The sequence below is a fragment of the Plecotus auritus genome (genome assembly GCF_963455305.1).
Source record: "Plecotus auritus genome assembly, chromosome: 9".
Lineage (NCBI taxonomy): Eukaryota > Metazoa > Chordata > Mammalia > Chiroptera > Vespertilionidae > Plecotus > Plecotus auritus.
Genome location: NC_137783.1, coordinates 21558607 through 21583007, shown reverse-complemented (window position 1 = coordinate 21583007; position 24401 = coordinate 21558607). Strand labels below are relative to the sequence as shown.

The following is a 24401-nucleotide window of genomic DNA, read 5'->3' as shown; positions in this document are numbered from 1 at the left end:
GATGCCCCAGGAAACAGTCACCTCCTCTGCCAGTGGGCCCCCGGGACCTGCGGCCTTGGCTGCTGGACTGAGAAGCTGGCTGGGGCCGTTGTATCACCACGGGGCCATTTGTACGAATCTTTCTGACCAAGAGTGACCACCCACTCCAGAAGAACATGAGTTTACGTGGACAGAGCTCCCAGGGGTCTTGCTCGTGGGAAGGAAGAGGTGGAATGCTCTCAGTCAGGAATGTGGGCCCCAGACGGCCCTGGCCCTCAGCTCACCCTCGCTGCTGTTTGCCTGGCTGGCGGTGTTAAGGGTTTGAGATGCTGAGCACCGTGCAGGCCTGGGGCCCCTGTGGATGACTTGGTGGCTCCCTAGGGAGCTGGGTCCTTTCCTACAGTTTCCTACAGCAGCAGATTGGGCCTCCCAACCCCTGGGAGGTGGGGGCCCAGCAGTGAGATGGGGATGCTTGCTGGTCAAATGGGCTGTGAGACGCTAATGTTGTGAGAATACTGAGTATTCCAGACAAGTAAATCCCACCTACTATCACATAGACATGCAATTACCTGGTTACATTTTTCCTATTCTACTAATATATAGGAAAATGCAGACTCTCGGTACAAAACCTTGTTTTTAATAAAACAAAAGCAGTTCATCGTGAGTACAAGGTTAACCAGTGGCGAATGTAACGTGCATGTTTTTTTCTAAAATAGTCGCTTGAGCCTTGAGTACTGGTCAGCCGTAGCCTGGACAGATGGCCCCGTGGGGACCTCAAAGCTCAAGGGCAATTCTTCTTGGGTCAGGGTCACAGGCTCTTGAGGTCCCGCAAGACCACGTGGGCTGCATTGCGACCAGCGGCTCCCATGACCCCTCCTCCTGGAAGGGAGTCTCCCATGAGCCAAAGCTGCACTCACCCCCACCCTAGGGAGCGGGCAGGGCCAGGGCTCAGGGGAGCAGCAGCCAAGCAGAGTGGGGATGCTGGAGTGCTCTGGCGTGGGCCTCAGAACCACCGTGACCCCTGACCTCTGAGGAAGACAGGCTCTGGGCTCCCCTGCAGGTTTCCTGCCTCGGAGCTCTGGGAAGGGGCCAGGCCCACGGTCCAAGCAAGTGCCCCTTTGGGTCTGAGAGCCCAGGTGCCCGATGGGAGACCCTCAGCACGTGAAACTGACACAGGACTGAGGGCTTGAGGGGAGGAGGGGGAAGGACAGGCCTTCCTGGGAGCCCGAGCCCGCGGGGCCCAGGTAAGTGTCAACATGACCTGAGGCCTCAGGGAGGTCAGTCACGCTTGGGGTAGGGGAGGGGAGAGTTTTTAAATGGAGAAATTAACTTACGGATCCTTCCTGGTCTGAATGAAGGAGGGGATTTAGGGACATGGGTGCCTCGCGGTCCCAAACTGGAATGTGGGGAGATGCCTCGGGGACATATCCCCAAACCTCCGGAGGAGGGTGTGAGCCACCTAGCCTGCGCTGTGGCCCGCCCGGCAGAGGGCACCAGGTGGGGATGGTTGTTCCTGTGGGGGTCCCGGGCCCCTCCCTGTTTATCCTGTCCCCGTCCCCATGCCTCTGATGTCCCGCCAGCCCTCACCACCCACACAGGGTGGTGGGACGGAGGGTCACTCACCAGGGTGGGCCCCACTCCCGCAGAGGTACAGGCCCGGGAGAGGGCAGCGGTGGCCGGCGTGCAGGGGCGTGGGGCGGGCGAAGTAGAGCTGGTCCAGGGTCATGGCGCCGTGGAATATGTTCTGTGGAGGCAGGGCCATGTCGTTACACAGGAGTGTCTGGGTCTTCACTCCCCTGTCCCCCCAGGAGGCTTCCCCTTCCGCATGCTCTCCTGGTTCTTACAACGCAGAGGAAACGTCCCGGGCTGGGGGCAGGCTTTCCAGAGGCGTTTTTTCAGGAAGAAACAAGGTGGGAGCATCTTCAGAGTGTGAGGAAACGGGAAAATTGAAAGGGAGATTCTGTGTTTTGCTATGGACTGTGAATCCCACTCTCTGTTTGTAATGAGAGGAATTGGACTTGTTTTGTCTCTCAGTCAGGAATGTGGGCCCCAGACCAAGATGTGGGGATCCAAGCTGCAGCGGAAGCACAGTGAGTGGCAGACGAGGGGCAGGGGGACTGAGCTGGGCTCTGCTCCGATGGCCTGGGCAGACCGGTGGTGGGGAGGTCTGGGCAAGACGACCCACATCTGCCGGACGTCACCACAGGGTGTCCTTCCAGCCTGCTTCTCAGCATGCCCCTCACCGACCTCATCCCTCAAGTCTGCTCTCGCCCGTCGCCCCTGCCTCAGTGGAGACACCCCCTTCCTCCTGGCCTCCAGGCTGGACCCCTCATGTCACCTCCGCCCACCTCATGCCTTCCACACCCACCCATTCCTTTCCCTTCCCTCTGCCTGGCCTCCTTTATCCTAGAGCTGGACCGGGGACCCCATAAAATCTACTAGGAGCCACATATGTGACTTTTATTTTCTCGCCACATGAAAATTTAAAAAGGGACTGGTGGAGTTAATGCCAATGTGTGTTTCATTTAACCCAGTCGACCCAGAACATTACATTTCAACATGGGATCAATATCGCCGTGATGAATGAGACATTTCACACTCTCCCCACACTAAGTCTTTGCAACCTGGTGTGCCTTTTACACAAGCAGCGCATCCCGTTTGGGCCCAGACACACTGCCCCGGTCAGCAGCCCCAGGAGGCTGGTGCCACTGGGTTGGAACCGGCCTCCTCCCTGGCCTCCCTGCCTCCAGCCTCAGGGAGGCTTGGTACCCTGACCAGGAGCCTGAGGGCTGGCTGCCTGGAGGAAGGGCGCCCCCTCTGAAGAAGCTCGAATGGGACAGGCCGACATGGACGTCCAGGCAGAGGGGCCCCAGTCCTGGTGAGCTTCCCAGCATGTGCTGCCTCTCCTGCCTGAATCTCCCAGCTCTGCCTGCTCCCTAGATCTGGCCCCTTTCCACCACGGGCTCTGCCACTGTCCTCCCTTCGGGTGAAGGTTGTGTGTGGAGGGCACGCCAGGGAGTGGGGGTACAGGGAGAAGAATGTGATGAGGGACCCCCAGACTTATTCTTACCCCTCCAGGAAGCCCAAAGATTCTCTCCAAGTCAGGTGGAGTGAGGATGTCTCTGCCCACCACGGAGCCCTTGAAGCCAGGGGCGTAGGCCTCGATGCAGTCGAACACTGGTCCAGGCAGCAGGGAGACGGGGTGGTGTTAGGAGAGGCGTTATGGTTCACGATTTGGCAAGTTTACTGTTATTCATTAAACTATACACTGCAAATTATATCTCAATAAGCAAAATTAAATAGATGGATAAAAACAGTCCTCAGGCAAATAATTCAGTACCAAGGCCTATGGATCTCAGGCTAGTCCCACCTTCTTACCTCAACCCTCAACACAAAGTTATTTCTTTCTCCTTGACTGTGCAAAGCTTTCTTTACCTCATTGCTTTGCTCAAGCTATTTCTTTTGCTTGGAATGCCATTTGCTACCTGGCTAACTCCTATTCATCCTTTAAAGCCCCGCTCAAAAGGCCCCTCCTTTGGAAAGCTCTCCAAGTCCCTCTGCCTCCCGCTTCCTCCTTTGGTGCACACAGTACCTTGTCCTGTAAGATTGGTTTCCTTATTACTCAACCCACTGGACTGTGAGCCACTTGAGGGCAGGAACTGTGTCTCTTTTACTTTCTTAGCCCAGTGCCTGACCCTAGGCATTCACTGTGTAGACTTGGGGTTCCTTGAATAATTCTCTTCTCATGGGACAGATCTTGAAGGTGGGGGACTCAGAGGAGGGGGGCCCTTCAGACCACACAGCGGCTGCCACTGCACACAGGGTGTCCCGCAGACCTCCTTACCTTTGTCTGCATACGCATTTCTCTCCTGCTCATCCCAGACTTTGCCTCCGGCCAGGGTATAGGGCGTGTACTGAGTGAAGAGGGAGACCACGTGGCAGCCGGGGGGAGCCAGCGTGGGGTCCAGTGAGGAAGGGATGCAGAGCTCAATCAAAGGCCTGTGACGGGAGGAGGGACGGTCAGATCCAAAGAAGCAGTTGCCCCAAGGGAAGGGGCTGGGGCCGCTCTGAGATGACAGGGGACAAAATGAAGGCAGGGGACGAGATGATGCCCAGGCCGGGCGGATCATATCTGTGAGGCCAAGGTGGCTGTTCACCGGCACAGGGGCAGTGGCCACCAGGAGGGTCCAGACTACTCCCGAGGAGCCCAGCTCCAGCCCCAGGCCCAGGGTCTCTGGTCCCACCAGCCCCAGCCCCGAATGCGTGGCCTGGCCCTGCCTTCCTCCACCACACAGCCTGTAGAACAAAGGGTCTCAAATGTCCCAGGTCCAGACAACACGAATGAGCGAAGGGGCCAGGCTAAGACAGCAGGTGCTTGGGCAGCCGGATTTCAACCTCCCTTACCCCTGCCTGGGCACCTGTCCCGAGCAGGCCAAGCAAAACAGAGCTGCCTGGCACCAGAAGCACAGGAACCGCCCCCTAGCCCTCCCTTGTTTACAACACCTATTCCACCTGCAGCCCAGTGTTCCTCTGGCCTCCAAACATTGCCGCCCTTCAGGCCAATGAACGCCCTTCTCCCTGCATCCCTCACTTGTGGTGCTTCCTCTGGGCTTGTATGTCCGCTAGGCCTCTCCAAAGTAAGTTGTCCAAACCCAATGCCTGGATCCCCTAGAACCTGCTCCCCCCTGCACACACCATCTACCCTTCCCGACAAAGGAAACACCATCTCCTGGGGCTTCTCTTTCTCGTTCCTACCCCACTTCCTGCCCAACAGCAAATCCTGGCAGCTTTACCTTCAAATACCCAGTATGCGGCCACTTCTCATCACTTCCACTGTCCCCACCCTGGTCCAAGCCTCCATCCCTTCTCCCTTGGGTTCTCCCATTGCAGCCGACATCCTTTTTCTCCACACAGTGGCCATAGCGGTCCTTCTAAAATGCAAGTGAGGCTCTGCCCACACATCCCTCAAGTAAAATCCAGCAGTGGTTGACACAGCCCAGCAGGATGTAGCAGCTGCAGCTCAGACCCCACCTGATATCCTTCACTCCCAGGTTCTCTTTCTCCAGTCACTCTGGCCTCATTCCCGTGCCTCCCGCACAGCAGCACCCTCCTGCCCCAGGGCCTTTGCACCTGACTTTCCCTCTGTCTGGGTGTTCTTCCTCAGATACCCACAGACCTCCTTCAGGTCTCTGCTCAAATGCAAAGTTATTAGCGAAGCCTCTTCTGACCCTCTAATAAAGACTAGCACCCCCCCCCCGACCTATTTTTCTTCATATCACAGTGCACGACTATCTTGTCTCCTTTATAAAATATCAGTGACCTGAGGGCAGAGGCCTTGTTGACTCTGCCTGCTGCGTTGCACCCTGGTCCCTGAACTAAGCCTGTAACAGAGTAGGGGCCCCAAATACTTATGAATGGAGAAGTGGACTTTGCCCTTTACCCTTCTCCCAGGGCCCACATCCTCTTTACCTCATGCTATTAATGTTTGTGTGCCCGTCTTATGATAAACTTAGTGTCTGCCTCATGCCCCTACCCTACCCCCGATCCCTTCAACCTGTGCCTGTACAGAGCCTGGTACAGAATCGGTTTTCAACAAGTTTTGGTGGACATGGACAGTATGGAAAGATGCTTGCTCCTGAACATCCCTGCCTATTCCTAGGATGGAGATATAGCTGTGGTGCGGTGGGAGGTGGGAAATGCTTTTCCAAGTTTTGCATGAAGGCAGCTTATCCTATCTAATAAAGAGGGAATATGCAAATTGACTGTCACACCATAACAAAATGGCTGCACCCACAGCAGAGGCAGGGATTCCGTAACACAAGATGGCTGTGCCCACAGCGGAGGCCAAGTTTCCATAACGAGCCTTAACAAGCAATCAGCAGGGACCTGAGGCTGTGCCCCCCGCCTGGCAGGGTTTGACGGGGGACCTCAGGCCATGCCCCCCACCCGGTGGGGCTTGATGGCGGTGGGGCCGGCTGGGTCTGGATCTAGCCCAATGGGGGTGGGGCCAGCTGGGTCTGGGTCTCGTGTGATTTCGAGGCGCACATGGGTGGGCGGTGACTTGACTCTGGGTCCCGTGGTGTGCCCCAGACTCTCTGAAAGGAGGAAGATTTTCATATACATTTTACTAATTTTCTTTCATCTCTGACACTTCTATTATAGAGAAAGGGCAAATAGCAATATTAAAATATTTCCTCTAATTAATTCCCTTTTAATGTGCATGAAGTTCATGCACCGGGTCACTAGTCAGAGATAAGAGAGGATATAGAGTCAGTGAGTGTGTGCCCCTGGGCAGGCTGCTGAATTGGATAAATGCCTCTTCTCTCCCACATTTTCTCCAGTTCTCCCCAAACGCCAGCACTGTTCTCTGCTCCTTCTGCTAATCCGTGCTACTTGGCTGAACCTGCTGGACTCTTCATCCCTTACCTGCCCCGGCCCATATTTCTTGCCTGGGATACATTTCCTAGCCTTGGTATCTAAGTGTGGATTTAGGCAGGTCCTACCTTGTTGTGAATATTTAACACCAGGAGGAAGAGACAACCCCTACTTGTGTCTGGACAGTCACCCCCACCTCCCTAGGACCATGGCTGAGAATACGCCAGGGATGCAAAGCCCAGGGACAGCTCACCTGTGGGAGGGCCGGCCATCCATGGCATCCTCAAAGGCCTGGTGGAGCAGGTGGGTGTCTTCACAGTTCAGGTGGATGGAGCACTGGTGATGGGGCAGTGGCTGACCGCTGGGAGCATTGGGGGCCGCCAGGAAGTCAGGCAGCCGGTCGACAGCCACTGAGGAACCAAAGGAAGGGCGGGGTCAGGGCCCCAAGGCCTGTGTCCTCTGCCCCCCGGATCCTCCTTCTCTCCCCATCACCCTGCTCACCCGTGTTAGACTGGGAAGAGAAAGTATGAAAAAGTGTTTCACCTTCAAATCAGGGGGCAGGCTGGAGGTCAGGGATAGAAATGATGACGAGGTCAGTTTCCCCCAGACCTGGACGTTGCTCACTCCGATCGTGTCAGAGGGACAGCGCTGCAGTGGGGTTTGCCTCTTACCATTGATCTTGGTGACAGGTGACTGGATGTCCATCTGAGAGATTCTCTGTGTGAACTCTTCCGGAAGCCATTCCTGAAGCAGAAGTTTCCATAAAAGGCATGGCCCCAAATTGGCGGCCTTCCTCCTTTACTCAGACCGGTCTCTTGACCTCTACTTCTGGAAATCCTCTCCGTCCTCAGAGCTCAGCCAGACCCCCTCCTCCGGGAAGCCCTCCCCTCCTGCTCGGCACTAACCACTTCTTCCTCCGTGACCTGCCAGCAGTCCTGACTGTAAATGGCCCACACCGACTCCTGCTTTCGACATGACCAGTGGTTTACAGGCCTCTTTCTCCTCCCACCCATAAGCTCTTGGAAGTCTTGATGCTCTCAGAAGTGCCTTAACAAGAGGCTTTTGAACGGATGTTTGTTGGCTTTTAGTAGCAGAATCACTCAGAAAAAGAGGTGCTTGTCTCAAGAACAGTCCCAAGAATGGTTGGGAGCTCCATGCTCATCTCATCGTCTATTTTAGGGAAAGGGGAGGTGTGGTCAGTTGCAAAAATTGTTCCAAATCCTCATGCCTCTCTATGCATACCTCTTTGTAATGTCCTCCCCTTGGGCCTTGAAAAGACCAGTGCAAATGGGATGCTAACTGGATCCTGGAAAGGACTGCCTGGTTGAGTGTGCTTGCTTTTGCCTTCTGCCAGATGCTGAGAATATGCTAGAGGATGAAGGACATGTGGAACAGAGCCACCCCCCTCCCCAGTCCCGGTCATTTGGGCAGAAACTGTCCTGCACCAGCCATGCCTCCTGACCCCTGGCTGGCATGTGAGCGAGCCGAGCCCAGGTCAGCAGGGCTCAGAGCTGATGGCAGATGTACGAGGAGCCCAAATCAGCTGAATTAGCCAAGATCAGCTGAATTCTCCAGCGCTCTGTGCTAAATCAGCAGTTCTTGTCACATGCCCAGGAGTCCTGTGGTTGTCCGTGATGCGGCATTCATATGGAAATGGATAATCCACACAGGCAGTGGCACCGGGGCTGGTTAGAAGGGAGGAACCCGGATAACAGGGCAGTTGTATAAATAACTGTGGGTCCCAGCTCTGGCTCTGTCCTTTGCCACCTGCGTGGCCCAGGGCACCTCACCTCTCAGGACCTTTCTCCTCACCTGTGAGGCTTCTGCCCTGTTTGTCACCTGTCTGCTAGGTGAGAAAGGAGGACTGGCTTCCCCAAAGGTGGACAGACGTGGCACTTGCATTTCCTACCCCGATTCAGTTCCAGCTCCCTTGATCACCCCATTTTCAGCTCCTGTCTTGGCAGAGATCTTTAAAAATTTTGGTTTTTTATTGATTTCAGAGAGGTGAAGGGAGAGGGGGATAGAAACATCAATGATGAGAGAGAATCATTGATTGGCTGCCTCCTGCACGCTCCCCTTCCCCCAACTGGGGAATTGAGCCCACAACCTGAGCATGCGCCCTGACCAGGAATCAAACTGTGACCTCCTGGTTCATAGGTCAACCCTCCACCACTGAGCCACACGGGCCGGGCTCGGCAGAGATCTTAACCTCCCGCCAAGGCTCACCTGTGGCGTCAGCTTCAGGAAGGTGGTCTGCGGCGCCGCGTTGGACAGCACCACTTTGCTCCTCACCTCCGCGCCATCTTGCAGCACCACTCCTCGCACGCGTCCGCCGCTGCTCACCTGCACCTTAGCCACTGTCTGGACCCCACACAGTGAGGCCCCAGAAACCCCCAGGAAGGAAAACCAGGTTAGACCTTGAAGGATTTCCATCGTCTCTGCTGCTCCTAGACATTCACAGCTTCCGCACCCTGAACCCACCTGCCGAGCTCGGCAGCTCCTCGGTGAAGCATAGCCCGCCCCTCCACCTGGAAGGCTCAGCCCAAGTGTGGACAGAGGCAGTGAACTTGACGGGGAGGCAGAAGAGCCGGGACCCGGTGGACAGCTGCTCAGCTCTAACAGGCGGCATCACCGAGCCCCTCGACTTCAAGCCCCGCCTTGCCCATGGGTAAAATGAGGGAACTTGCGAATCTGAGATTTTGGAAGGACCCTAGCCAATCATCAGAGGGGACAGAGGGGCCACTCACCTTTTCAGTGAAGATGCTTGCTCCATGCGCAGTGGCTGAGCTTGCGATGGCATCAGAGAGGGCACCCATGCCTCCCTGGACGTAGCCCCAGGCCCCCTGCATCCCCTCGAGGCCCCCCATCATGTGATGCAGCAGCACATACCTGAGGGCAGATCATCAGACTCAGTGGCCGGAGGTGGGATTTAATCTCCTCAGAGTTCAAGGTGCAAATATTCCACCTGCCTTGTACCTTCAGCCTTTCTCTTCCCCACGCAACCCTGCCCCACCCGCCTTCCAATGAGCTTAGGCTCTTGTAAGAGTCCTTCGCTTCCCCATTTCACGTTCTCTCCCCGAACAAATGTGTCTGGTGCAGCTTTGGTGCCAGCAACGTGGCGACGCCCAGACCCGCAGCTCCGGCTCTCTCCTGCGCTCCAGTCCGTCTGTCCAGCTACCCACTGATATCCCCATTTGGATGGTTTCTTGGCAGGCGTCTTAAACCCAATCTTTGCCCCCATCCACCAACCTGTTTCTCCTTCACCCTTCCCCATCTCCACTTTCCAAAAGAAACCTGGGTGTAGTCTCGCCTCCTAGTCTCTCACGCCCTCCATCCAATCACGTGCTGTCTCCTCTGCCTCTGAAGAGCTTTCCCGCCCCTGCCCCCTGCCCCCTGCAGCTCCTTCCCTGGTCCAGGCCACTCTCTTCTCTTCCGTAAACACTGCAGAAGGCCTTCCTCATTGGACCACCTTCTCCCGCCCTTTCTCCCCTGCAGACCTTTCTCCACGCAGACCCTGGGGTCCAATCTCAAAACCCAGCTATGCCCCTGGCCCTTCTCTCCTGCCAAGCCTTCTCTGGCTCCTTGACGGTCATGGCCAGAGTCTGAAAAGGGCCCTCAGGGATCCTGCCTGATCTTGATCCTCATCCCTCACCATGCCCCCCTCACAGCCCACACTCCCACCAAACTGACCCTCTTTTAGTCCCTTGAATAGACCACATGGTTTCTCAACTCCCAACCTTTGCACATGGAACACAGCTGCCTAGAGCCCCTTCCTCCCTCATCTTCTGCTTCACTAGCTCCTCCTGTCCTTAGGGGCTCAGATTAACCGCCGCTCTCTCACGGAGGGCTTCTCTGGCTGAGAGCACGTTGTCCCGGCTTGCTTTCCCCATCCCAGCACCTCGGCGCTCCGCTGTCACTACCTGCTCTGTGTCTACCTCACCCACAGGATTTCAGCTCCATTTGCTACTGTCGCCCTAGCACCTCACACAGACAAGTGCTCCATCAATATTTATTGAAAGAATTAATGAAGAAACAAATTACTTAAAGGCACATTTTACAACCTGGGCAGTAGCTAAGCCTCCTGGAGACCCACAGAGAAAAGGAAAGAAGCCCCCGCTGGAAGATCCAAATTGACTGTTTGATCACAGAGCTTGGCCAAGGTGTGGCAACTGCTGCCACCCTCCTTTCCATGGCCCTGGGGAACTGGGGGCTGGCTTAGTGCATGCGGAAAACCACTTCCAACGGTGCTCCCTCCCTTGAGAGCTTCTAGCTGCATCTTCTGTGCTTTGGACATGGCCCAACACCTGGCAGCATCCTCTATCCCAACACACCGCCCCCCCTCCCTTCCTGCTCCTGCAGGGTTCACTAAGTCCTCCCACAGCTAAGGGCTCCACTGTGTGTGACTGCCCCCTCTTGGACCAGGCTGTTAGCACACCCCCGCGCACAAAGGGAAGGCAGCTTCCCACCCTTACCCAGGTGTCTGTGTGTGAGCGTGTCCTGGGACCCAGGGAAATGATGGGTGGGAGAGGGAGGGGCAGCAGGGCTTCCTGGGCGGGGAAGAGATGGGAAGAGAAGTGAGTGAGGGAGAGAAGAGGGGAAAGAGTGGCAAGAAGATACATTCATGTGAGAGATCACAGTGGCAGGTGGGTGAGAGGCTTTTCTTACGGAAGAACAGAGAGTAGTAGCTAAGAAGGACTTTCTTGGGGTCAGACAACTTGGGCTGCAAATCAGCCCTGCCACTTAGTAGTTGTGTGACTTTGGGCACAACAGTTGCCTTCTCTGAACCACCGCTCTTAGATATTAGCACGAAGGTCAGGTGAATCGTGTATGGAGTGTGCGGCTTCCTGCTTGGCTCCCAGGGTGAGCTCAGTCAATGACTGTTGTTATCACTCCTTTGGGGGAATTCGCTCCACTCCTACTGCCCCCCTCACCTCCCACACTCACCCACTCCCCGGAGTGTGGGGACTTGTCATGGCTCCAATCACAGCATCCGTTGCTAGAGTAGCTTTTAGAGGCTCGGACTCAAACCACTGATCCAGCACCTGGGACAGTAACACAGCAGGGAGAAGAGCTTAGGGCCATCGGGGGGAGAGAACCCCTCACTGGGAGGCCCTGCTTGAGGCTGGGAGCCCCTCACCTTGGTAATCGGAGCTGTGAGGACCTGGTAATACTGGGGCAGCTGGGCCCCCAGGATGCGGCCTGAAAGAGAAGACCCATAAAACATAAACAGACAGGCAAGACGGAAGCGCTCTGATCTGCAGTCTCTCTGCACGTGATTCTGGACTCATCCACAAGGCTTGCTTGGTCAATGGAATGCTTTAAGTTGTGATGGATGCAAACCGTGGCTTGAAACTGGCCTGCACATTGGGGCTTGCCCTCTGAGCTTCTGCCATTAATGTAAGAGGGCCTCGACTAGCCTGCAGCTCCCAAGAGGACAGGCGCCTGGAGCACAGCGGCCCCAGCTGATCTGCCCCAGCCACAAACATGGTGAGACCAGACTAGATCAGCGGAGCCCAGTTGGGATCAGCGAGACCATGCAGATTTGTGAGAAATTAATTTTTATATGCCACTGGAGTTTTACAGTTTTATATAGCAACTAGAGGCCCAGTGCACGAATTCATGCACAGGTGGGGTCCCTCCGCCTGGCTGGCAATCGGGGCCGATCAGGGCCATCTTGCCCAGTCCCAATTGGGGCTGTTTGGGGCTGGTGGCCAGGGAGGGACTGCGGGAGGGCTTCAGGGTGTGTCTGGCCCCATCTCGCCCAGTCCTGATCGGCTGGACCCCAGCAGCAAGCTAACCTACCACTTGGAGCATCTGCGCTCTGGTGGTCAGTGCACATCATAGCGACCAGTCGGTCAACCACTTGGTCAGACACTTAGCATATTAAGCTTTTATATATATATATTTTTTTTGTGATCACAGCTAACTGAGTGTTTTTTTAGAATACAGAAGCTAAACTGGTCTTAATAACCTGGAGGAGTAGAAAAGAATAGAATGCTTAGCCAAACTTCCCTTCTCATAGCCACGGCAGACATCACTAATCAATCACAGAAGTTTTTCTTGCTAAGCCCCAATCTAGCAGCCTCTTCAAACTCTCTTGGCCCCTATTTCTAATGACCAGGGCCATGCAGGCTTCCATCAGCTTCACATGGTGCCATCGACAGCATCTCACCTCACGCCTGTAAGACGTGCCTCTTCATTTCAGCCCTGGGGCTTCTCTGGCCCTAAGACAGGAAGCCCACAAAAGGCCACTTGACACCCATGGATGCACAACCCTATGTAGGAGTTAAAACGTCATGGGCAACCTTTGATCACTGGGAGCTAGAACCTAATGGAGAAAGGTTTCCCGTTCTCCTCTTGGGACTGGTCCTCACATGCATTTATAAGGCTCCTAGGGGGTCCTCTCGGGACCCAGCACCTGTCACTTGCGTGGTGGCTCGCACAGCAGCACACTGGTATGGACTCCCCCTCTTCCCGCCTCTCTCCTCCCTTCCCTGGATCACCCTTCAAAACTAACTACTCGCACATAAGCTCTTGTGTGGGCTCTGGTTTTAGGGCACACCAGGCAGGACCTCCTCACTGACTGCCCGGCAGCCCGTTATGGATGGCAGTTGGCAGGCTGCCGTGGAGGCTCGGGCCTACGTCTGATCATGGAGACAGTGGGCTCGGCTCCGTGAAGGTCCCTCATCTGCCTGATGCTGGCTGGAACTTACCTGCCCGCAGCAGGGGTGCGAGGGTGGAGAGCGCCCTGAGCCTCTGCAGCAGGGTGCCCCGCCGGAAGGCCTCCATGTCCACGGGGGCTGCGTCCAGCAGAGGGTCAATGGCTGATGCCAAGCGATTCATGAAGGCCTCGTATTTGGGGAAAGCCTGGAACAGAACCCCAAGTCAAGGCCCTGTTGCCTAGAAGGGGACATGGTCCCATGCTCTGCCCTCCATGCTGCCCCCACGTGGCCGCTGCCCTCAGCGGAGCCTCCTGGTTCCTCTGGCCCGATGCCCAGCCGTCTCAGTGTGGCTGTGCTGTCACGCCCTGTCCCAGGTCTGTGCTGAGGTTGACACCAGGGGAGGTCAGAGCAGGCCTGGGCAACGGGAGAGCCATCGGGTGGTGGCAGGAACAGGGTTTAAGCTGGCCAGTCGTCAGCCACAGAAACCTGGCAAGTACCCAGGATGTGGTCTCCGTGATAAACCAAGGGCCACTGAGCAGTTTCTTCTTTCTCTGCCGTCTGCCCGTGCATTACTGAGGGGAAGTAAGATCGCTTTCCCGGCGCTCCAGCATGCCCACGGCTCCTTCCTGCTCTGCAAATCTCCCACGTCCTCCCATCACAGCAGGAACAGGTCTGCACCCCTTCACCCCACGAGCTCCCATGACAGAATCCACTTTGACACCCACCCTTCTCCCCTGGATGGGCGACAGGAGCTGGGTGGCTGCCTGTGCCCTGGAGGCCTTATCTTCATTTTCAGCCCAGAGCTTTTAATGTTTGGTTCATCTAGACTCACGGATATACCCACGGAATTTGATAATTGTTACATAAAGTAAAGTTCTGTGTTGAAGTACATAGGGGAGCTACATAGCTTTTTCTGCAGGAGACCGTTAGTGTGACCATCAACAAAGACGAAGCCAGAATCCAGGCTCCTGACTCCCCACGGGGGACGTGCCCTGCCTCCTGCTCCTGTGGTCAGCAGCCCTCCAGGCCACAACCCCTGTCCCACAGGCCCAGGGCCCTGGCAGCCCTCCAGGCCACAACCCCTGTCCCACAGGCCCAGGGCCCTGGCCTTGTCCTAAATGCTGCCTAGTGCATCTGAGGAGGCAGGGTTTGGAGAACAGGGCGGAGGCAGTGGTCCCCAACCCACTGCCCAAAAGGATCACTTTGAAAACAAAGCAAAGCTCCCCAGGCAACTCTGACTGTCAGCCAGGTTTGGAAATTGCTGGTTGAAGAGATATTACCTAGTGATAGACGAGCCTCACAAAAAGCAACACACACTGATTACATTAACCTAGGTTCTCCTTATAAAAATGTCTGCACCAGGATCTGAGTTAATGCCATGCCTTCAGCTTATATCTAGGCTTAGAACAAAAAATAGCCATTTAAGGAATCTTTTTATATCTGCAAACCAATCACACCAGGCCCATTATATTCAATAACTCGTTAGACAAAGCTACCCAACGAAATCCTTCTAATGCAATCCCAAGAAAAAGCCTGGAAAAATCGTGCATTCGCTGTCAGATGTGGTGCTTCCTCTCAGTAGACCCGCATGCCATCATGGACAAGTTCTTGCCTTGGGCTGTCGGGGGATTGACGCCAAATCGAATGAATATTTATTACAACCTTCTTGTCCTAAATTCCTGATCCAGTTCATTCTATCCTTAATCGTCTCTGATCCGCCCTTGATCCTTCGTCTTGGCCTCCATGTGCTTTAATATTGATAACCACTCAGAGCTCTGTCTGAAAGCAGCAGAGACAGAAAGCACACAGTGTAAGCACATGCCAGGGGCCTCCCTCTGACATTCAGCAGGCAGAGGCCGTCGGAACAGTGGCCGCATACTGAACGCACAGGTTTGAGGAGCTCCAGTGTCCACTGGTCTTAATCACGAACCTTCCCCCCTTCTCTTCACAGTGCCCAAGATCGAAGGCGAGTGGAACCCTCGCAGGGCAGGTGGGGTGGCCTGTCCGAGCCCCCTGGCCCTTGGACATGTGCGCCAGGACAAGTCCAACTAGGCCCGTTTCCTTTCAAGAGCCGCCTGCAGGCGAGAGAGGGAGAAAGAGATCAGTCGCTGTCACTTTCCCTACCTGGGCATCCTTCTGCGAGAACTGGGCAATCTGCCTCTGGTTTTCCGCCATGTCTGTGCCCAAAAGCAGGGACCTGGGCGCCTTGCTCCCCATGCCTTCCTCCAGCATGGGGGTGAAGGAGTAGGGGTTTCGAGGATGAACTCTCAGCCCATGTTTCTGCAGGACACAGGCAGAACAAGCAACCGTTGAGAGATTTGTGGCCTCTGCCCTTGACCTTTGCTGGTTGTGTTTATGACCATTGAGATACCTGCATGCAGGTTCCCACGGTCCTGATTCCTATTTTTTAGTGTAAGTGTATAAAAGCCCCTGTGCCCAGGCACTCTGTGGCAGACCATATCACACCACGCCACGCCACGCCACACCATGCCAAGATGCATCATGCCACACCACACCACATCACACCAGGACACACAAAGCCACACCACTCGATGTCACACCACCTCATATCACACCATGCTACCCTGTGCCAGAGACTGTACTAGGGTTTACAGTGGTTAGCTTACAACAACTCCATACCATCTTCATTGTACAAATGCAGTAATCGAGGCTCGGGGAAGTTAAATAACTTGCCCAAGGTCACATTGGAAGGTAGATCGGGTTTCAAAACCACATCTCTGACTCAGAAGCCCGGGCTCACGCTCCGCACTAGTCTACAGCTGCCCCCGCTCCAGAAATAAATAATTAAAATTTGGAAAGACACAATAAAAAAACAATTATGTGAAAATCCATACTTACAAGGTAGATAAATTATTCACATTAAAAATTTTTATTTACTTTGCAGACTCATTTACTCCAGGGTCACCTTAAATGGAAGTTCCCTTGATGCATTTAAAATATGATTTGACTTACAAATATTTGAAGAGTACACGGAACCTTTCAGGAGCACATTTTATTTTATTAATAAAGCTATTAATCATGTGAAAAATTCTATTCTGTGACTCTCCATTTTCAGAAGCTAGATTTTTCACAGGAGGGTCTACCCCACCCCCTCCCTCACCACAGCTGCCTCTGTGCACAGCTGGTGCCGCCAGCTCTAGGCTGGTACTACGGGCTGAAGACCAGAGGCCCTTTCCCATCCTTGGCTACATTTCACCCAGTCCTGGCTGGTGACGCCCTCTCTCTCTCTCTCTCTCTCTCTCTCTCTCTTAAAGAATAATTTCTTTAGTGCGTTTCTGTAGTTATCTATTTCGGAGAACTCCTCTACATGAACCAGTTCAAGCAGCCGAAGAGCTGTGAACAGTGGCTCAACGTCTTATCAATTTCAAACTTTCAATTTAGAGCAAAATTGGCGCTAAAGTGCATGGCAGCCTCCTGCACAGGTGGCACAGGGGACCTTTTCTCTGGGGTGACAGGCACCACGCAGGGAGGGGCTCAGCGGGCCCTGGGCTGTGGTGAGCAGAGTTTATAAAAGAGGCAGTGAGGGGTGAAAGGAATGTGGAAGGGGGGGCAGTGCTGGCCCAGCCTGTGACCAAGGTTAACCCCAGAGAGGCAACAGGGGCCACTGAGAGGTTTCAGATCGGCTCCCAACAGCCCTGGGGCCCGAAGAGGTGAAAGTCCCTGGGCTTCCTGCTCCGGCTGCCAAGGGCGGCAGCAGGACGTCCCAGGAGGCAGGCTCCCGCCCGAGACAGCTTTGCAAACTCAGGGCTCACGGGTTCAGGCAGGTTCCCCGAGGGCCAGACAAGTCCGGGCTGGGGGCAGGGCTGGGGACCCCCGCCCCACGTGGGGATCAGTGCTGCATGGAGGAACACAGGCCTCGTGTTGACAAAGCTCCTCCATTAAAATAAGTCTGATGTTTATGGAAAGTTCCCGATTGTTAAGACACTGGGTGGACTAGCCCAATGGTCGGCAAACTCATTAGTCAACAGAGCCAAATATCAACAGTACAACGATTGAAATTTCTTTTGAGAGCCAAATTTTTTAAACTTAAACTTCTTCTAATGCCACTTCTTCAAAATAGACTCGCCCAGGCCGTGGTATTTTGTGGAAGAGCCCCATTCAAGGGGCCAAAGAGCCGCATGTGGCTCGCGAGCCGCAGTTTGCCGACCATGGGACTAGACCAAACCGTCAGTAGGAATGTACCAAGGAGACCGTGGATAGATAAGCCCTCGGATGGAAGCTTATCCTCAGGTGCAGGGAATCACCTTGTGGGGAGCCTCATCCCAGGGGGGAAGCTGGAACTGACACCTCCTTCCCCCGTCCCCCCAAGGCCGGCCGCAGCGGGGGCTCTACCTTCAGCTCCAGGTCAGTGTAGATCTGTGGTCTCAGCAGGCTGAGGAGGTAGGATGCTCGGGAGAACTTAAACCCTGAAACCGAATCAGACGAAGACAGTCACCGGCGGTCACCGGCGGTCACCCCGCCGCCTGCCCCCACTCCACCTCTCGGGCTCACCTGGAATGATCTCCTCCGTGACAGCTGCGCCCCCAATCACATGGCGTCTCTCAAAGACGGCTGTGTTCACCCCCATTCTCTGTAGGTAGGCCGCCTGGGGGACATACAGCACGCTCCCTTCACCCCTGGCGGCCTCCTGCAGTCTCAGGGGCCTCACTGCAGGCCAGCCTGCCACCCGGGCTCACGCTGTTCCCGCCTCTGGGAAGCCATTCCCCTTGCTGCCCCTGAAACTCTTGCTTTCCCAAGTGTCTTCTAAGATCTGACATGACCGCTCCCACCCCTCTGCTTCCTGGCTGCCTCTCACCTTCCCTCCGGGCAGGCCCAGGAGCCTCTGGGAACTCAGGCCCCCTCCCCAGGCGGGGCGAGCCTCATCCCCCCCCCCTCCGCGCCCTGCCCCCCCCACCACCACCTCCAGAGGCCGGAGTGACTGGGCTGTGAGCGCTGAGCCTGACCTCCCCTCACCGTGGCTTCTACTCCTCTCTCCTGCCTGGGCAGCTTCAGCACCGAGCACCTGGCCTCCCTCTCCTCATGTGCAAAACGGGGCCACGATAACAACACCCACTTCACCTGGTTCGCGGGGCTGCTGTGGGGATTCACTGAGCTGGTCGCTGGCTGAGAACGTGCCCAGAGAATGAAGCTCAGGCTGCAGTGCAGCCTCATTCGGAGGAACAAATGATGGAGGGGTTTTATTAATTTTCCTCTGCACTTAGTTGTAAATCAATAAATATTTGTTGAGTAGAATTAGTCGGCTTTTGAGTCTATGCTGGTCCTCTCACCACCACCCATGTGACAACAGGGATGGTATAGTTCAGATGGCATAGAACTCAGACTTTAAAAAAAAAAGTGCACTTGGCAATGACCATGTGCCAGACACTGGATTGAGTCAGCTCATTTAATTCACCCAGCCCCCTGGAGGTGGAACTAGAATTCCTCCCGTTTCACAGATTCGGAAACCGAGGCTCAGTGAGGGCCTCGCTCTCCTCAGGCTCACGGAGCTGATGAATAGAGGGGCTGGGAATTGAACCCAGCTGGCCTGGGCTCGGGGTCCATGCTCCCCACACATCCGGGTGAGAGAGGAGAGAGAACAGCTGACCTTGGGGAGCCCGCCTGGCCCCCGGAGGGGAGCCTGTGTGTCCTGCCGGAAGGACCACCTCCGACCAGGGACTGAGAGCACAGATTCTGAGACAGAGCAAGCCCCTCACAATTCTAAGCACAAATGCAGGGGCTCGGGGCCCCCCACAAAATGCCCAACGCTCCCTTTCTGGGCCGAGAGACTGCTGCTTCGTCACCGGTTCCCGTCTCCTATCGCCTCGACACAGACAAGATTCATGGAGATGGCCCGTCGCGGAGTTGTCCCTCTTTCTGACAGGGTCCAATCGAGAGCAAACCCTACTTCTAGACTCCCCCTCAGATCTTCCAGCCACAGCGCAGGTCCTCGGAACGCCCGCGCACTGAGCGCCTGGGTTCCCCGGGGTGTGCGGTCTCCTCGCCGCCAGGAGCCACCACCCAACCGCATGGACGGCAGGGGCCTGGCGGGCCTCGCCTGGAAACCTCCAGCAATGAGTCAGCATTGAGTCCCTTCACTACACTCCCGAGGCTGGGCGTCTTGACCTTGTGTTCCTGTGGCTCAGAGCTGAGTGACTCGCCTTACCCTCCCCACGTAGGCAGAGCTGGGAGACAAGCCCAGGTACATATGAACACAAAATCGATGTTTTAAATTACTGATCAGCTGAGTTACAGAATGTCCCCCTGTAAAATGTTCAAGTAAAATGGATGTGTCGGGGAAAGTATTGAGACTTAGCACCAGTCTCATCGCTCCCGGCACTAAGTCCCCTACATTGATAGTCTGGAGCGGCCACCGCTTCAGGAAGATGTCCTGTGTTTGCCTTGGGTCCTGGACACCCTCTGGCACGCTGTGGCCTCCTAGGAGCCCACGGACTCGGGTCTGAGAAGCACGGCCATGGGGAACCCTGGCCCGGCTCAGGCGGCACCTCCTCTGCTGCCCTGGCTTCCTTGCTGTCTCAGGGTGCACCTGGCCCCTGGGGCTGCTGTCCACTCCTGGTGGTGCTTGGCCCGAGCCCAGCTGAGAGCACAGGCCTCGGCACGCAGGACTGCGCAACTCGGGAGCACTGATAGGCCCACCCAGCTCGGTACCTGGTCCCCAGGCTCCAATACGTCTCCCAGGCTATGCCCGTTACACACCCACCTCCCCAGCTTCTCATTATCTTGCCCCTGGACGTTCCCTGACTCCTCCAAGGACAAGGGGAAATTCATGGCATGGAAGCAGAGGAGAGGAACGGGAGCCCCGACATCCTCCTTAACCCCTGCAGACGTCCGCTCCTCCCGGCACTGGTCAGCACAGGAGAGAGGACTAGCCTGCCCTTTCTTCTCTCCTGTGGCTACTGAGAGCACATGCCCGGGGCCAGTGAAGCGTGGCAGGGGGAGGTACTCACAGCCGCCAGCCCGTTGTGACCTGCAATGACACAGGGAGGGGAGGAGAGCAGCTGGGTCAGCAGGCAGACACGCTCCCTGGTCGTGTGGTCACCCATCCCTGCCCCATGCCTGGGAAGACGCTGGAGAGGGAGCAGAAACCTGGGCTCCCCCTAAACTTGCACTTGGATGTCAGAACAGCATCCAGCCTGAGCCCGATGCTAGGAGACTCCTGGTCTGTGGGGTCAGAAATCCTGGTTCTCGCCCTGGCTTGGAAGATGTCCTTTCTCCCAGCATGGCCGGCCGGGGGCTCCGTGCTGGAGCGAGGGGCGAGGAGTCCACCCTCATCAGAGAAAGTCATCCCGCGAAGCCTCGTATCACGGAGCTTCCTCACGTGGGGATGAGGGGCGACCGTCGGGGGGACGTCGCAGGGAGCAGGAGGGAAACGTGCACTGGTGCTGGAGGTCCCTGCCTGGCCCAGAATCAGTGCCGCCTGGTGAGTGTTGGTCCTGAGGACGGCTGCTGTCCTGGCTCGTTTTGCCAGCTGTGGTTCACAGCCGTGGCCCAGAAGGCTGTGTGCACATGGCTTTGCCTTGGTCGCCCCCCGTGCTCCCGAAGTGCAATAAGCACAGTTCAAAGGAGGGGATTACACTACCGTTCCCGTGTGTGCTGGAGCAGCTGGCATGCTTCAGGGAGCCCGGGATCGGGTAAACTTACCCACTTTACACTCAAACGTTCTCCCCCCAAACCGCAGGAGGCCACCTTCGGATCAGGAGCCCTGGACTTGGCTTGGGAGCCCAGGTCCACACCAAGGCCCCTGGTAGAAGCACTGCCCCAGCTTTGAGAAGCGTCAGGATCACCGAGAGCCCGTGTGAATGCCGAGACTCCCAGTCCCCTCGCCAGAGTGTACCCAGCAGGCTGGTGGCGGGGCCTGGTATGGGGTCTCGCGCTCCCAGGTCATTCTGACACAGGTGGTCCCGGGGCCGAGCGGCCTCCACTTTCCTTAGTTTCAGGAGAAGGTGCAGCTGCTGATGGAGAATCCCCGTTGGGCAGAGAACAGGCCCCGGCCATTTTCAGGGAAGGAGGCAGGGCGTAGTCTGGACCACTGGGCATGTGTCTGTCCTTGGTGATAAAAGGTCGCTCTGCATCTTCGAAGATGTCAGATGACTGTTCTCTGAGCACCAACCTGAAACCTCTGTTGACTCAAATAAAACGCTCAACTGATAATTTCACAAACATCCATGAAGAGGGGGGCAGCAATGACCCACATGATGGGTTTCTTCACAGCTGAGCTGATTTTAAATTTTCCACATAGTAACTCCCAGAGTTTTAGAGGTCATTGAGCCGACCTCTCATCCACTCCAGGAATCCCTTTTCAAACATCTCCAGCCAGGATTCGTGGGAAGAAATGCATCTCACACGCTGGCCTGGCACACCCTCCACGTGCAAGTGTCTTCACAGAAACAAACGTGAACTGACATCAGCTCTTATCATGTGACAAGCAGGTGGTGATCTATTAGATAATATTTTATTTTTTAAAAAATGCTGGTGGATATATTATTTTTACACACTTTTGAAAATTCTCCTAAGAAAGTTTAAAAAACATTGCTGGATGGGACTCATGAAGGGGCTGCCACCTGTGTTTGAAAAGCCCTGCTCTCAAATACATGCACCTGCAAGGCGCTGTCCTGGCTCAGCCTGGCTCCCGCACGTTCCCAGGCATGGCCCCGAGAGCCAGGGTCACGGCCAGGAGCCTCGTGCTTCCTCATGTGCGAAACAGAGGATGCTGGGGGCCTTGCAGTGTTGCAGAGAAAACAACCAGTAACATATGGAAAGCCTGGCCCTTAGCAGGCCCACAATAAATGGTAGCTATTTGTTCTTTAATTAGTACTGATTGTGAATCTTGGAAAACTAATAAAGGCTTCTGGGCAACTAGGTTCCAGTTCAATCGTCGCAGATAAGCCCACAAATGCACAAACATACCTCAGATGACAGAAGTCTGGGATCCGGTATCCCAGAACCGCCTCACGGCACCCTTCACCCCCAGTCCTGGCTGAGCCCTCCTGTGGCTTCTGGGGACCTCCCCCTGCCCCCTGAAGTGGCCTGAAGCTGCCGGCAGGTTCAGCTGATCCCCACACCCGACTCCTGGGATCCATAGACAGCAGGCTCGCAGGGTTCCACGGAGAAGCTGCTCTGAACAAGGGCTCTGGAACGTGTGGGCCGCAGCTGCCTGCACTCAGTGTGTTGGTTAGACACGCGGACCTCCGGAGCCACCTTCAATCCCGAGAATCCTAATCGCCAGGCCCAGGGCCCGCCCTGCCTTTTAACAAGCTCCTGGGCATTCTTAGGCACACTGAGGCCGCTGACTACATCAGGGTCCTCTTCAAGGAGGCTCCCAGCTCCTGGTGTGACTTCAGGGATGCAGAGATGGGGCCTAGAGTCAATCTCCCTGCCAGGAAAGAGCTGGGTGAGCTGTCATCATGGACAGAGAGAGGCAGAGGCCCTTCCTGAGGCTGAGAGACCGGGCGCTTCCATTTACTGAGCTGTCAGTGGGGGCTGGAGCCGGCTGCCCCAGCCCAGGAAGTGCGTGAGCCGTCGTCAAAACAGCCACTGTTAAACATTAACTTATATAAACTTACGATGAAATAAATTATATTAAAGACAAAGGCAATCAGTACTCAATACTGTCACTTCCTGATTATTGTATATGTTTTACTATGGTCTATGCTCTTGCAGTAATTACCTCTGTGCATCTGTACGGGGCTGTGATAGGTAACGGTGGGCTGCTGTGTGTCCACCCAGGCTCACATCCAGCACGCCATTTGGTAACTTGAAAAAGGCCATGGCGAGAGTACTTACACCATGGGGATCAGCCAGCATTACACGGCGGGCTTGATTCATTATTCTGCTGATAGACTTAAGTGATGGAGAAAATGCTCATTATGCAGGTTAAATTCAACAGTGTGTTGTGTCCATAGCTGTAGCTTCATGAAAAGCACAAAAAATGGAGGGAATGTTCTTCCAGTATTCAAAAAGTATCATTGGGTGGAGGAAAGTCGGTCCCATCACTGAAGGAGTGAAGTTCGGACATAAATCTTCGTTGTTTCACTTAGTTCACTTTTGTTCTACTCTTTAAACGAAAACATCACACAGTTTTTGGAACTATCCTCATTTGTCAGTTGCAACCATAGGCTGGCTACTGAGTTTGGCAAAAATCACAGAAATTCAGTGACAATCAATTGGGTACCTGGAATGTAGAGTACCGTTGTTTTATCTGTAAAAATGTGTGCTCCATTGCTTTTATTTCAGCATCGCTACTAAGCTGATGCATGGGTGTGTTTGCACGTTTCCCCTGGAGGGGTGGCCGTTAAACACGGACTGGCACACGGCTGCTCTCAGCGCATACAGAATGAAGGAGCGCCCAAACACGGTGCAGCTTTAAAGCGAACAGGCATGTTCTCCTTCCAGTCCTGTCGTCGTCTGTCTACACGCAGTTGGAAATAATGTCAAAAGTTGAAACTCAGGCCCTCTGAGTGTGAGCGACAGGCCTGAGGAAAGGCAGCCGGTCCGCCCGCAGCCCCCAGGCACCCGGTGGGGTCGGGGCTCTGAGCCCGGGGCCAGCAGCGCCCGCTGCAGATTCCACACCCAGATGTGCACGGAGCAGGGGTGTCGCCCTCTGCGGACACGCACAAGCATCGCTGGGACTCGTTTTTGTTTGTTTTCTAACTCCCCTTCGTGAAAAGACCCGTTTCCGCTGGGGATGGGCGGCCTCAGGGACAAGGCTGTGGTGACCATACTCAGGCCCCTGGTGTGCCTGGACTTCACCCGTCTGGTGTCGCAGGGCTTTCTTCCTAACCCGCAGGTAACATGTGCTTTTCAAGAATGTGGTGGCCACGAGCAAATTCCACAGGAGATGGAATGACCTAGTCCTCCTCATCATAGTAGATGGGAAGACCCAAGCCCAGAGGGCTCCAAACCACCCAGCAAATCGACACCAGAGCCAGCCCCAGGCCGCCGAGCCTGCTGGCAGACGGTGGCTTCCACCACAGCCCCTGCTCCCTTTTGCCCCCACTCCTGGCCTGCCTGTGCCCAGAAAACAGGGAAGGTTGGGGAGGGGTCCCTCCAGGCCTCTGAGCAGAGCTGCCCTCCCCGCCCTCAGCTCTGGCTCAGCCGCTTTACCTGCTCCTATCACCACCGCATCGTACTCAGGCTTCAGGCGACCCGTGGCTTCCCAGTGAGCTTGTCTCCGAGCAGGACAGGCGCTCATGGCCCTGCCGAGACCTTGGCCACTTGCAGCCATTTCTGCTCAGCACTCAGTAATTTGCTTGCAATCAGCATTTGGTGCCTCCTCAAGGGGCGGGCGAGCAGGGAAAAGCGGGGAGAGAGGAGGAGCTGCAGTCCTGTTGCCACACCTGGCCTGGGGCCAGGACTAAACCCTAGGAC

At 55.5% G+C, this 24401-nt stretch overlaps 1 protein-coding gene across 1 annotated transcript; it reads right to left on the bottom strand.

Annotated features, from left to right (window-relative positions):
• Window positions 1-595: 595 nt before the first annotated feature.
• PYROXD2 (pyridine nucleotide-disulphide oxidoreductase domain 2) lies at window positions 596-24301 on the bottom strand. Its single transcript, XM_080688087.1, has 16 exons — window positions 24138-24301; window positions 19982-20001; window positions 17529-17622; window positions 17370-17443; window positions 15141-15296; window positions 13068-13221; window positions 11492-11553; window positions 11299-11396; window positions 9102-9243; window positions 8581-8715; window positions 7026-7098; window positions 6608-6764; window positions 3824-3978; window positions 3050-3156; window positions 1603-1723; window positions 596-858 (listed from the first exon to the last, which is right to left on the bottom strand). The coding sequence occupies exons 1-16, from the start codon at window positions 24256-24258 to the stop codon at window positions 788-790; spliced, it is 1740 nt and encodes a 579-aa protein (XP_080544213.1). The 5' UTR covers window positions 24259-24301; the 3' UTR covers window positions 596-787.
• Between the last annotated feature and the right edge of the window lie 100 nt (window positions 24302-24401).

Coding starts and splice junctions, on each gene's coding strand:
- PYROXD2 (XM_080688087.1), bottom strand. CDS start 24,258: ATGGCTGCAAGTGGCCAAGGTCTCGGCAGGGCCATGAGCGCCTGTCCT. Junction 11,554..13,067: donor CGCACCCCTGCTGCGGGCAG/GTAAGTTCCAGC, acceptor CTTCTCTTTCAG/GCCGCATCCTGGGGGCCCAG. Junction 3,979..6,607: donor GATGGCCGGCCCTCCCACAG/GTGAGCTGTCCC, acceptor CTCCCGTCACAG/GCCTTTGATTGAGCTCTGCA.